The 14057-nt window shown below is 40.4% G+C and overlaps 1 protein-coding gene across 1 annotated transcript in view; it reads left to right on the top strand.

The window, feature by feature from the left end:
• Nucleotides 1–9223, top strand: part of KCNK13 (potassium two pore domain channel subfamily K member 13) — a 64719-nt gene extending 55496 nt beyond the window's left edge. Inside the window, exon 2 of the mRNA XM_068682973.1 lies at nucleotides 6053–9223. Within this exon, the coding sequence (XP_068539074.1) occupies nucleotides 6053–6945 (893 nt within the window). The 3' untranslated portion in view covers nucleotides 6946–9223. The remainder of the gene's footprint in view (nucleotides 1–6052) is intronic.
• Nucleotides 9224–14057: the final 4834 nt, after the last annotated feature.

Here is a 14057-nt window from a genome sequence, read left to right as displayed (position 1 = left end):
ACATGAAATATATCAGGCTATAGTAATCAATGGATCATGGGACACAGGCAAATCAGTACTGTGCTGATTTCAGAACAGAAATTTGAAATTTGTACTTCTTCATTGCCATGCTGCCATACTTAGGATTTGTCATGTATATCTATCAATGTTAATAACAGTGCCATATCCACAGATACATCCAACAAATCCATTGAAACACTCTTCGGTAGTATAAAAACATTTGTTTTTTCCAACTCAAAATGATGCGATTTTCGCTTGATTGACTATAATCTTGATTTCTACATGAAATAACTCTTTTTCAAGAAATGTCACTCAACTTATAAAATAAAGTTCATTAAATGTCATCAGCATCCCTCATACTATAAAAAAAAAAATGTTTATCACTAGCATTTTTTTCCTGCGGTTCCTGTTTTTATTTCTTCTTCACAAGTAATCTTGTGTTTTCAAATAACCTCCAAGTGTCAGCCACTGCTTTTATTTCCTCTTTCATCTGATTTCATAATTTCATTCTGTATTTGCTTCTCAGTCTGCAGTTTGGCTTCTTGCTCTTTCCCTATTCAGCTGTATGGTTCACACTGCTGTTCTAATTGCTCTCTAAGGCATTTCCCATCTATATATTTGCTGTTGGTTTCTCCTCTATGGGTCATATTGGAGTAACCTCTTACAAATTGTTAGGAGTGAAGTTTTTCTTGCAGGACTTATAAAAGAACTCAGACATGAAATTGCTGCTTGACTAAGTGTGATTTATAACTTAAAATCATTTTTGGTGCTAGGAAAATAATAAATAGCAAATGTGACAACAGTTTTTAGAAAAGGATGCAAAGATGTTCCTAGGAGCCATAAGCCACAAAGTCTGTCTTCCACAGGGGCACATTGGGAAACTGTAAAGAAGAACAGAGCTAGTAGGGGTTTTGATAGAGATGATGGAGCTTTTCAGGAGGGAAGTCATGTCTCACAAAAATTACAGGTTACCTGGACATTGAAGAAGCACTCTCACAAATGTCCTCAGCAAAGTCTCTAAAGAAATAAAATTCTCCTGGGATAAAAAGTAAATTCCTATCACTGATAAATAACCATTAAAAAAAAAAAAAGTCTAGGTATCATTATTCAGTTTTTGAAATGGAAGCGCATTAACAGCAGGGTCTTTGAGGCTCTATGCTCCTAGCTGTACGTTTCAACAGTCATAAACAATGTAAGACAAGATAGATAACATTTACATAAGATAGAGAAGTATTCAGGGTAGGCAGCTATAAACTTCACTGTAAAGAACTGCAGGTGGATATCATATTACTGAATAACTAAGTAATAAAATGACAGATGAAATTCAGTGGAGACAAATACAAAATAGTGCACATCGAAAAAAATGCTTAATAACAGCCAAACGCCCGTCACTTGTTGAGCAAGAAGTCTCATCCTCTGGGTAGGCCTCTAAAAACATCAGTTTGGTGGTCAATAGCAATTAAATGGACAACCAGAAATTACTATGAAACAGAGCGCAAAGCAGGACACATCAGTATGTCCTGCATAAATTCATTGTACATTTACATTGCAAGTACTGTGTATAGTTATTTTCCTGCTCCATCTCTGAAGGACTGTACTAAGGTAGAAAGAAACAAGCAAGGCAGTGATACTGGTAATATGTCTGAGCAGATAAAAACTAGGGACTAAATACTATAGAAGTCCTCAGACTGGAGAAGAAGTGGGAAAGAAAGAAACAACAGAAGTCTATAAACTCAGGCGGTGAAGTGAGAAAACGAGCAGAGAATGATTAGCACTACAGCTAACAATGCAAAATGTAGGAAACCTGAAATGGATTGTCAGGTAGGAGGTTAGACAAAGATTTCTCTTCCACAAACCATAATTAAATTGCAGAACTTACTGCCTCAGGAGACCCAACGTGTAAATTATTTGAAAAAGAATTTGACAAGATTGATGGAGAAATTATTAAATGTGATGTCCTGAAAGCCTCTAAATTGCTGAATCTTGGGAAGATATGCCAGGGAAAGATGACTCTATTCATACTTTCTTCTTTATTCATGCTTCTTTATATCCTTTCTCTGAGCATCACACACCCAGCGCTGTCAGAGGCAGGGGTCTGACCCAGCTCTGTGGCCCTGCAGCTTGGCACTGCTCACCCAGGCTCCCACTGAAGTCCCGAGCCCCGGTGCAGCTGGCACCCCTCAGCTGACAGCCACGGCCTCGCAATGGCAAAGAAATGCCATGCAATGGCAAACAGCAGACCTGTGGGTTTCCTGGGATGGTGCAGAGACCTGGGAAAGACAGCAGGCAGATCAATAGGTGTCCTACAACTACGCCGAGATTTCAGTTCCAAATTGATGTATTTCAGATACTCAATTAATTATTTTGGCTTAGAAATGCTGCCTCAATCAAGAGTGCCAGTTGTACTTCAGATGCCTCGCAGCCCGTGTCCCCCTGGCTCAGTTTGGCACACAGGCAGCATCATGCAGGGGTTGTCACAGAGAGCCTCACTTCTATGGAGACACCTGGCAGGTTGTTTTTTTGTTTGTTTGTTGTTGTTTTTTTTTTTTGTTTGTTTGTTTGGTTTTTTTTTGTTTGTTTGTTTGTTTGTTTGTTTTTTTAACATTACATTTTGGAAGAAATAAAATTTAAAAAAAATGCAGTATTTCAGTTTTAAGTGCTGTAGTGTTACCCCAGACCTCACCCTCCTGGTCTATAACCAAATTGCCAATAAGGCATTTTGCAAGCAAAGCAGGGAATCCATGTCTTTGGCCCATTGAACTGTAGGGTATCTGAGGCAGAAGAGAGAGGATAAATATGTTTTTGCTGGTGTCCCAGTGAGCAGATGTGATGGATGGAGACACCTGCCCCAGGGCAGGCACCTCTCCTCTCAGAGACAAGAGCTCACAGCCCCTCCGATGCTGAGTAATGTGCATGACCCCAGCATGCAGCCAACAGGCTTATTTTGGTGTCTTTTGATTAGAGGGCAGTGTCTGATGTGAGAGCTTTCACTGACTTAATGAAGGAACTCATTTAAGCCATAGGTCTTCATGCTTGGCACAGCACAGTGTTGTCAGCAGTTTTACTACAAGAACGAATCCCATTATCATGTCTTTTTGTCTGTGAATGAGCTTTATTTTTCCTTATACAAATTTGGAAACAAAAAAGAGAGAAGCAAAGCAAGGAAAGCAATTTATTCCCAGGTAGTGTTTGCAGAGCTGTTGTATGAAAAGGGGTTTTGAAAACATTCATTTATTTAGTAGAGATTAGTGAGATTTCTGGCTTGATGGCCAGTGGAAAAATTGGGAAAAAAATTGACCTGAAGTTGTATTGGAAAACATAATGAAACAAATAATGAAAGTTTTGGTAGGTTTAATTTGAGACTTAGTGAAATGCTGCATTACATTTTAAGTTTATTAAGCTTTTAAAACTCTGAAATGTATTGCATTTTTTTCCATTTGTTTTACTTCAAACTGAGAGATTTTAACCAAAAGGTGACCGATCTTTTGAAATGAAAAGTTTTGCCACAAAAATACCAAAAGAAAACAGTCCCTTTCATTTCAACTGGTTCAGCCTTTTACCATTTTGCACTCTTGCATTTCTTTTTTGAAACAGTTCACCAAATTTACTTGGATTTATGAATAATTTCAAACACCCCAAGAGTCCATTTGGAGAAAAAATTACTTATTGTCAGACAAGTCCTAGTCTGTAATACAATATACCAGATTAATCTTAGCTGTGATGGTCAAAGCTGAACAGACTTAGTGTCGTCCAGTACTTGTAAATACAAGATATTTCAAGAATTAACATTAGTTCTGTGACTAAAAGCTTATAGGTCACTTTTGACAAATGGTCTTAAAAGGAAAGTGCTTCTAAAATTAATATCTTTATTGTAATACTGCTTTTAGGTTTTCCATTTTAGTGCTTCTCTGGAAATGTTAGCATTGATTGCTCCATATTGAGATTTGTAAACAGAAAAGTGAATTTAAAAAATACATTTTCTCCAGAAGGTCAAAGCAGCTGAAGAGGAGGAACTGGCACCGGATAGAGCCACACTCAGGCTCGCTGCCTCCTGGATCAATGTTCTGCATTTTGGCATATTTATAGCTCACTGTGCCTTTCTTGCCTTGCCTCTTTGGGTGCCTTTGTGAAGCCTTTGCTGGTGGGTCTTTGCCCAGGCAGATGTGAGCTCAGAGACCACTGAACCTGAGCCCCTGACACAAGGTGCCCACGGGTGGGGACAAAGCAGCCAAAGGCATAATGCCACGCTGCAGGCGTGAGCACCGTTTGCCATAAATGCATCTCTCTTGCCAGAGCTTTTACTGTACAGCATCTGGCACAAACGCTGGTCCCCGCTGCCGGCCACCTTGTGCCAGAGGCTGCCCAGCTTCCGTCTCTGTCCAGCCTGGATGTGGCAGCACTCCCCTACCTCCCTGCTGCTGCTTTGGGCAGATCCCACCAGCTGCAGAGGTTCCCCTTGGCTGTCGGTCTTTGCGTGTCTGTCCACAGGGTGGAGGTCATGACTTGCGTATAACAGGCTGTACAGAAAATAAGTCAGCATCAGAACTAGGATTAGAGGCGGATCGGTTCAAGGAGGAGGGGAAAGCAGGTGGATGGAAACATTTGTGTGCCAGGAGGAACAATGGCAAAAAGCTGTCATGAACAATATTTTGTCAGTTTGATTTCTCTATTGCCCTGTTTCCTACTACAGAGAGCAGCAGCCCAGCTCCCTCCAGCAGAGAAATTTGACAAGGAGGCTGGAGCCTCCTCCAGGTCCCCTGGAAGCTGGGGTTTGGAGTGTGTGTCTCAGAGGGACACTACTCTGCAGGGCAGGAGTCATGCAGAGGGGTGAGGACAGGGGCTGTCACTTAAACATGCGGGAGCAGAAGCAGCGTCCGAGAGGGATCTGTGCTGGTAGCAGGTCTCCAGTGGTGGGAGGAGGACTGCAGTTCGGAGCTTTGGGAAACAGTCTCTTCACACTGTAGTTGTCTATCTTCCAAGCACAAATGTGTCACGCTTCAAATACAATTTCCTTTATTTCCCAGAGCCTAATTTCTTTATTTTATAATTAGCATCTCACAACTGCAAAGTGAGGGAAACAAATAACTCTGTCTCTTGTCCGACATGATTTTGCTGTTTTCTACCAGGATTGGCTTAATTGATGAGTTATTTCATCCCTTATTAATCTTCTCCAGACCCTAATAAAACAGCAGCAAACTTATTTATCATGCATATTACTCTAATTTGCTCAGTGTTGTTCTGGACATGCTTGTTCACTTTTTATTCTTCAGCAACCTCTTGGTAAAACAAGTAGGTCTTAATGGCAGTTTTAACCAAATCAAAATTGCTATTTGCAACCTGTGGGAAAGGAGGGAGATAAGGGAAACCTCTGACCTGAGAAATCCCTTGACAGGGAATGAGACCAGAGGAGATATTTGTTAGGTCCCAAATACAGATTTTAACTGCGGAGAAGGACATGGACAAATAAGAAAGCTTCATCAGTGCTGACTTAAAAGAGGGCAATAATAAGCATTCAACACTGGGGTTGGACGTGATGCAGGGTGCCCATGTCCCATCTGTGCCCACAGTTAGCTCAGTGAGGCACAGAAAGGCTTTGTCTCAGGTTGTACGGCTCTGGTGGGGACAGACCCCTGTGCCTGTGAGGTGAGAGTCATCCTTGGATTGGATCCCCTGTGCAGAACAGCATCAGAAAGAAGGAGCGAGTATGATAACCCCAAGGCTAGAAATGAACCAGGGTGCAATGGGGAACAGACTGAGCCTACCAACCAGATGAAAATCCAGACCGTCAATAACCTCTGTTTTCTTTCCTTTGTGTTTTCTCTTGCTTGTTTCATTCTGGTTCTGGAGGAAATGCATGAACTTCCTTCCCCTTGCTGCAGGGAAGAGGTGAGCCTCAAGCAGGTAACAGTTTGGAAGAAAGTCATTTATCTCCTCTCAAGCTGAGCTGTGCCACAGGGATTTGCTGCCAGTTCCTCTGTCTAGCCTGTGACAAAGCTTCTGATGTGATAACTAAAGGTTTATTTTTTTAAAACCCTTCTGTTTTGTCTTCCAGGGTTTGGCATGACCACCCCAGCCACTGTCGGAGGCAAAATTTTTCTGATATTTTATGGCCTTATAGGATGTGCAGGGACCATCTTGTTCTTTAACCTGTTCCTGGAGCGCCTGATCACCGTCATAGCCTATGTCATGAAGTCCTGCCACGAGAGGCAGCTGAGGAGGAAGGGCGTCCTGCCTCATGATGGCCGGCGAGGCTCGGGGACCTCGGAGGCAGACAGCCTGGCGGGCTGGAAGCCCTCGGTGTACTACGTCATGTTGATTTTGTGTGTAGCATCACTCATCATCTCCTGCTGTGCCTCTGCAATGTACACACCAATTGAAGGGTGGAGTTACTTTGATTCACTTTACTTCTGCTTCGTGGCCTTCAGCACCATTGGTTTTGGTGATCTGGTCAGCAGCCAGAACACCCAGTATGAGAGCCAGGGCCTTTACCGCTTTGGCAATTTTGTCTTCATACTCATGGGGGTTTGCTGCATCTACTCCTTATTTAACGTGATCTCTATTGTCATCAAACAATCCATAAACTGGATACTAAAGAAGCTGGACTGCAGGTGCTGCCATAGATGCCAAAGAAAATTATTTCGGTCACGGAGGAATGTGGTAATGCCGGGGAACATGCGCAGCCGGAGGAACATCTCCATCGAGACTGACATTGTCAACGAGAGCGACACAGATGGGCGCCGGCTGTCAGGAGAGATGATCTCCATGAAAGACTTCCTGGCCTCCAATAAAGTGTCACTGGCCATCATGCAGAAACAGCTGTCGGAAACTGCCAATGGCTACCCGAGGCAAATGAGCACTAATTCAAAGCAAAATGGATTCTCTGGTGGGGTTGGAGCCCTAGCAATTATGAATAACAGACTGGCAGAGACAAGCGTGGACAGGTAAAACAGTAACAGAAATGCCAGTGACACAGTGTGAAGCATTTCAGCACATATGGCAACAACAGGCATCAAATGGAAGTAGCAAGGGAGAGTGTCACCAGAGGGTGGGCTGCACGTGACAAGCATACCTTCTGTTGGAAGACCTCTCACACACATTTTTTGGGCTGCCACTTAATATCTTGGCTCTTTGAATTGCACCAGTCTCGGCCTTCCTTCTTCCCCTTCTTCCTCTTCTTTCCATTCCTCAAACAGACTACTGCAGGAGAAATTCTGTTTAGCCTTCAGATCAATTTTCCATGCCCTGTACTTCTCCGTTTATGTGAAATACAGATTTCAGGATAAAAAAATCTGTGGTATTGGAAAAAATCAAGAGTATCTTCTGGACACATACTTAATTCAATGATTGTTTTGAGCTTTCCGTCTTACACTTTTCATAACTGTTTTCTGAAGGTGTCTTATCTGAAACCAAAAGAGGAATCATTATAAACCATGCTCTGTCCTTCTACGGATTTAATTTAATGGAATAGAAAAGCAAACTATTTCCTTTTAAATATCACTCCTTAACATGTATTCTTGTGAAACATCTAGGCTCGATGTTGTGAAACATCTAGGCTTGAAAAGCCAGGTTCTGCTGCACTAAAAATGTATAGATCTGGAGTGATTCTCTGACAGTCAGTAGAGGAACTCTGGAGCTATTGTGATGTGAATGAGAGGAGAATTTGACCTTTAGAATTTGATTTAGTCTTCCCTTTAAAAGGATACTGTCAAAAGAGATAGAATAAAAAATTACCTTACATTTTTTTCTTCTATTTGCAAAACATGATTTTTTTCTTCTAGGCTTATTTTCCTTCTAGAATTGAATCACTGTTGTTTTCTGTTTCAAAACTATCAAATTGTAAAAATCGCCATCCTGAAAAGTTGTACGAATTATTCCACAATAACAACCATAGACTTTTAGAAATTTCTGTCCATATTATGCTCAACTGTGACTGAAGCAGTTCAACATCAACATTATGTAATGCAACTAGTAACTGGGTTTACAGAGCAGGCTTTATTCTGCAATTAGATTGCCATGCCAACATTCAGTGCATTATTATAAGTGACTGTGATCACAAAATCACTTTGGCAATGTCCTTTTTACCTCTAATGTAGTTCTTCACCTGTTTTCTGGCATTCATTAATGATAAAGACAGGGTCTTGATTAGGGAAATAAAAAATGTTTAACTCCTCATTTTTCTCAATGAAATGCTCTGAGTGTTCATTATGACTAGAAAGGAGACTTCAATGAGAAGCATAATAACAGCATGAAGAAAATGAAAACAGGAGACTAGGTGATCTTTAACGACAGTGAAATCATGCTTTCTGTTAGATAACTGTAGAAAAAAGGGATGAAATTAACATAAACTCTAGCAAGAATTTAAGGAAATCTGGGATGAATTCCAGTTTCTTCTTAGTGCATTAAAGCTGAACACTATATGAGAGTGTAAATAAGCAGAATGGGTCACAAAGGACCTGAGCCAATTCTCCCTAAAGAGAATAGTACATGCATCAGGACTGAATGTTTTCTCACTTCTGTTAGTAAGAAAACCTTTCAGAATACTACAGTTTTAGGCAACACCCCTATGTAGTTCGTAATTTCTCTCATATGGAACAATGCAGATAGCTTCTTCAGTTTAACTTGTATTGCAAAATAATATCATATTCTTTTTGTTCATTCTGCCCAGAAACTCTTTTATTTAGGTTCCTAATACAACAGGATAACATTTTAATACTCATTTTAAGCAATATTTGAATTTGAAAATAAAAACATACCTCTTGGAATCCTTTCCTATCATAAAGCAAAACCAGAGATTAGATTAAAAAACTGCACTAAACAAGTGAAAAGAATTCCAAGCTCTTCCTGGCATGTTACAATTAAAATATCCTGATTAAAAGTCAAATTCTGCTGTCCTTAGTTACAAGAAGAGCTTCAAGCTGCAGTCAGTAGTCAAAAGTCTAGTATTAACTCACCTGTACAGCAGTGCAATATCCCTAATGGTATCCCCCCACATTAGTGCTCATGTGAAATCCAAATCAGTTCACAAACCTTAGCTTTGGTGAGAAGAGCAGTCTGATTTGTCACTGAGGGGAGGGGAGGTGTTACATATTGGAAAAAATTCCACTGAGATGTTTTAGACATATTATAGTACCCAAGATCTATTATGTTGTTACATTTTTTTTTCTCCCAAAATCTTCTGTCTCAAACTTACTGAATAAAAAGACTTGCATATAAAAACAAAAAAGTTCTGCTCTGAAGTCTTCTTTCTGATTTCATTCAGCAATGCCTGTGCCCTAAGATTTCATTGTTACAGGAGTATTCCTTGTGCTGCCAACTATCAGAAATAATTTAGGGCTCAACCCGTTGCTTAAGCAGAGAGCTCATCCTGGTCAGAACAGCCACAGACTTGAAAAGTGCAGCTTACTTCTCCATTTGTGCTAGTTATGAGTTCTTAGGTGCAAATGTCAGATTTTGCTGAGCACTGTAGATAGAAGTTAATCCCTTTCCCTAATGATCAAGGCAATGCCCCAATTAACCTCTTAGACAAACAACCAAAACATGTAAGTTTCTTGAGTCCATTTATTCTATCGTTTTGTGTCATCATTAATGAAGGATCTGGCTTCCATACAGGATTTTGACCTTCATCCTTCCATACCTAATTAGCTTTCAAATTTGGTTCTGGAAGTCTAAGCAGTACACAGTGAGACAACTAAAATAACATGAGGCAACATTCATAGCAAATAGGTGAAAAAGAAAATTGAAGGAGAGAGGAATACATATACACTGATGGAAATAGGTACAACATTACAATCTGCACAGTCAATTCTGCAGAGATATTTATCTGTCCGAATATGACACATCCCAGCAGCGGATCAATAGGAGGTGGTTTCCATTACTCCCAAGAGCATTTATACTGCTCCTTTCCATGCCTTGTGATACCGACCCCTGGTTGCCCATCACCACAGAGGAATCTTTATCAAATTCAATAGATCTGAAAACATCTATAGTTATGAAAGCAAGGCAATAAAATGCAGTCTTAACCTTGGTCAAGGCTGAGTGAGATTTTTGGTGTGCAATAGCTCTGCCTTTCCTCATCAGCCCCAACCTTCTGTTCTGTCAAGCTCTGGCTTTCTCATGACCAGAGCCTGCCAGTTGCAAGACAGTCTACAGTTGTTTTGTGGTCTGGTTTCATGTCCACTGAAGATAAAGAGGGAATAAGTGCACTAATTTTGGCTAATCACCTCTGTTCAGATGTGAATTGCCGTTCCAGAGCTGAAGGGCTGGTACATTCTGTGACCGTGCCATCTTCTATCATGAAGTCATGCTGTCCCCGAAACACCTCTGACTTTGTCTTTAAGAAGCCATGCAGAATGCTTTCCTTGGGTGGCCAGAGGAATTCTGGGAGAATATTAAGGATTTAAAAAGAAGACCTCAAGGTTGGAAAGGGAAAATTTTGACTCCAGTCCAAAGGTACTACTACAGTTGTTTTTCTAAAGGTATTGGACAGAAATCCTCAAAAGCTCATTTCATAATGTAGCATCAGTATTTTAAAGACATTGAATATGTGGAGATGTAAGCATACATGTGCCAAAAAAAAGGCAAAATTTGTTACAAGAGTGCCAAATGCCCATCCTGTGTAAAAGATAAAATACAACAAATATACAGGAAACATCACATTTCTAGCAAATGAAAGCAGTGAGGAATTAAATGAGGAAATGAGGAACTAAAGGAAATAATGTCAAGTAGCCATGGATCTATTTTCAAAGCTGTCTAATTTAAATCTTAACTCTGTATTGCTTAGAACTAAAATATCAGCTGGCAAGACAGAAACCTTTCAAAATTACCGTGTTTCCTCATTGCCTGATATGAATTTGCCTTATGGCTAATGAGATGTGGACTCTATTTTTTTAATGCAAAAATGTTTCTGTGAGATCTTGGATGTACTGAGGCTCTGAATTTGCAATTAAAAGGTCAGGAGTACCTCTAATGCCACTGGATTAAATAGCAAGTTGCAGGCTAGAAGATTTAAACTGATACTGCTTAATAAATTAACTTTTTTTGAAAGCTGGGTTTATAGTTATGCCACACTGTAATAATATTAGTATTGTAAATTATCATTATTGCACGATAAAAGGAAATATTTAATGCTAAAGAAAATATGATCTAATAGTTTAAGTAAAGGTAGCTCTCAGGTTTTTTTGGACAGTCTTAGGTTTTCTAAAATTTGTTCATTGATTGCTTTGCTGTGTGGGTAGGTAGGCGCTGACAGAGTTACACTCATTTATCTCTGCAAAGGGCACAGTCCTGTGTTTACAAGGATATGAATAGGCTTTTCAAAGGCATCTAGTTCCTGCTGAAAGTCAATTCACCTCCTGCCACACTTTGACTTTCAGTGGAAGTTAGGTAGCCAATTCCCTAAGGCAATTTGAGAACCCCAGCCATGTTTTAGGTCTTGAATCTAAGCTGCCCTGACAGTGTCCCTGAAAAGTTCAGGCACTCGGAGCAAGGTTTCAGTGCTGCCATGCAGTAATAGCTGAATTCATTTATTTAAAAGCCTTTTATGGTGAATGCTTTGCATCTACCCAACAGCACAAGCAATGTTTACAGTTTGCTTGATTTAATCTTGGCCTCTGCCAGTTTTAATTATATTTGACACATTTAGAAATTGAATAGGAAATAGGAGGTTGGGCTGGGCAGGAAAAACAAACTGGCTACGTTTCGCAGACTGAATTAATCAAGAGAAAGAGGTCAGGTTGGGGGAGAAGCTTTCTGATTAACATTGCATTTGAATACATTTCCTCTAGAGGTGGAGGGTGTTAAGTTGTTTGGATGACTCCTCTCCTATGGTTGCGGAAGGGGAGCTGTTTGCTGTGCCGTGCCAATGCCTCCACTTGTGGAACAGCAGCTCAGCTTACATCTTTTCTTATTTTGACTTAGTTTACTAAAAATTGGCTAGTGCTGTAATTCCTTGGACTCCTTCAAGAAGTAGTAAAATTATTTTGTAAAATTCTGTGTACAAGCTGTGGAGAATCACCAAGTGTTGTCTTTCCACTGGGCAGAAAATACTGCTAAATATACCAGAGCAATCTGTCTGTTTGAGAGCCTTCATGGTAGTGTTTTGCTTAATCCAGGAAATAAGAATACAACTCCTTCCCTCTTCCCTATTTTCTAAGCATCTCTTGGCAACAATGCCTACACAATACTCTGTGCTTACTGCCTAAAAGATCATATTTCACTAGGAAAATTAAAGCCATTGCCCATCAAGGTGGAACAACACAGCCCTATTCTTTATCAGATTCAACAGACGCACAGCGTAAACACAGGGAATGACTCTTCAGGTCCAGGGAGACAGAAGCTTTTTGAAATACCCCGTGTTTATAGAACTGTTTCATGTGACACCAGAGAAAAACCTAGTCACTGCAGACATTTGAAAGCTTAAAGAAATATAAGAACAATATTATGGAATAGAAACACTAATTTATATTTTGTTTTTCTTAGTTCTGCTCTAACATTTCCTACAGTTTTCATGATTCAAAATTATTTACAATAGCACAGAAGAATATACATTCACTAAGATTTTGAGGCAAGTGAGATTTGTTTAAAATGAAATATCCTTTTCCTCAGTTTCCTAGCATTTTATAAAGGGAAGGGTTGATTAAAAGAAGAATTATTGGGCTTCCTTTCCAAGCAAGTGTGCCAGTTTCTGGATTCCAAACGGATTTCCTATTAGGTGTCCATGCAGAAGCTACTAGAGAGAGGCAAGGTGCCCTGGATTTCAAACTTTATCTTGGGGAAATACCTTTCAAAGCTATTCTGCCTTTCAAAGCAATGGAATGCTACCAGTCCTTTCTGTTTGTGGTCTTATCTAAGACACCTTAACCTTGCACTTTATTACCTTTAGAAGGAAAGGATGTACATGAAGAAAAATGAAAATAACCTTAAACAACCTTAAAATGTACATGCTTGGAGCTGCTAAAATCCTCTCCGTTTTGTTAATTTGACGTTCGTGTCAGAGTTTAATTTCTCCAGCTCACCAAAGAGGTTTGCTCTTACTAGTGAATAGTCACAGTTCAAATCAACTTTCAAGTTGCATTGTTCCATCTGTTCTAAATGCTGGAAATGAACTGGTGATCTGAAGAGTGGGCACTGTGCTACGCCTGTTAGAATTAAAAAGGCTGGGTTCCTAGTGTTCAGGTCCATGCGGCGGGCAGGAGACGCTCTGGGGCCATTACAGACCAAGTTGCTGCAGCAGAGGCGATTGCTGGCTGCTAGCCCCTGGGTGTCATATCGTCTGCATCCTGTGCATGGGGCCAGAGTAAACAGAGATAATGCTCTCCAGAAGCACCAGTTCAGAAATTCACTGGATAATTTAGGCTGGAAGGGGCCTCTGGATGCCATCCAGCCCAAACCCCTGTTCAAAGCAGGTCCAGATAGCTCCTGCCCATCTCACCTGTTATGCAGCCAGGTAATCCTGCTTCTGCACATAGCACTCAAAGTGCCTTTCTCCATGAAAAACTGACCACCTTTCTCTTTGAAAAGGAAATGACAACCCTTCCTCTGTAGCTATTGCATTTGGGAAAATGTTTAGCTCTAGGTTAAACACATTTCTTTGTAAATAGCATCTAGGCAGCTGTTTTTCTCAGCCTAATACAAAGCAGATGGGTATTTTGATCCCTAGATATCCTTATTGTTGGCGGTCTTATTAGAGATGGCAAGGACTGAAAAGGTCAGTCAGTCTCTGTCAGCCCTAAACTTCTAGGCAGGGCATTACCCCTCTGGCAGGCAGCACAGAAGATCTCGTCTTGCTCTGTACATTGGGTTTGGTTGCATCCTCAGCTCAGGAACTGATTCAGCTCCACTGAAATCAATGGAGACTTTGCTACTGGGCTCTTTATCTAGCATTTTTCACAAGAAGTATTTTCACTTTACAAATAATCCAGAGAAATGTTGACTAGCCTTTTGTTTTGCTTTTACTACCAGCTGTATAAATGTTAACTCTGCTCATGCCTTGCTGTATTGTGCACGAGATTTTTACCCAGCGACCATTATTTGGTCTGAAAATAACAGTCTAATTACAA

Source organism: Anas acuta, chromosome 5 (assembly GCF_963932015.1).
Source record: "Anas acuta chromosome 5, bAnaAcu1.1, whole genome shotgun sequence".
Lineage (NCBI taxonomy): Eukaryota > Metazoa > Chordata > Aves > Anseriformes > Anatidae > Anas > Anas acuta.
Note: the sequence above shows the minus strand (reverse complement) of the source record. Positions and strands in the feature narration are given on the sequence as shown.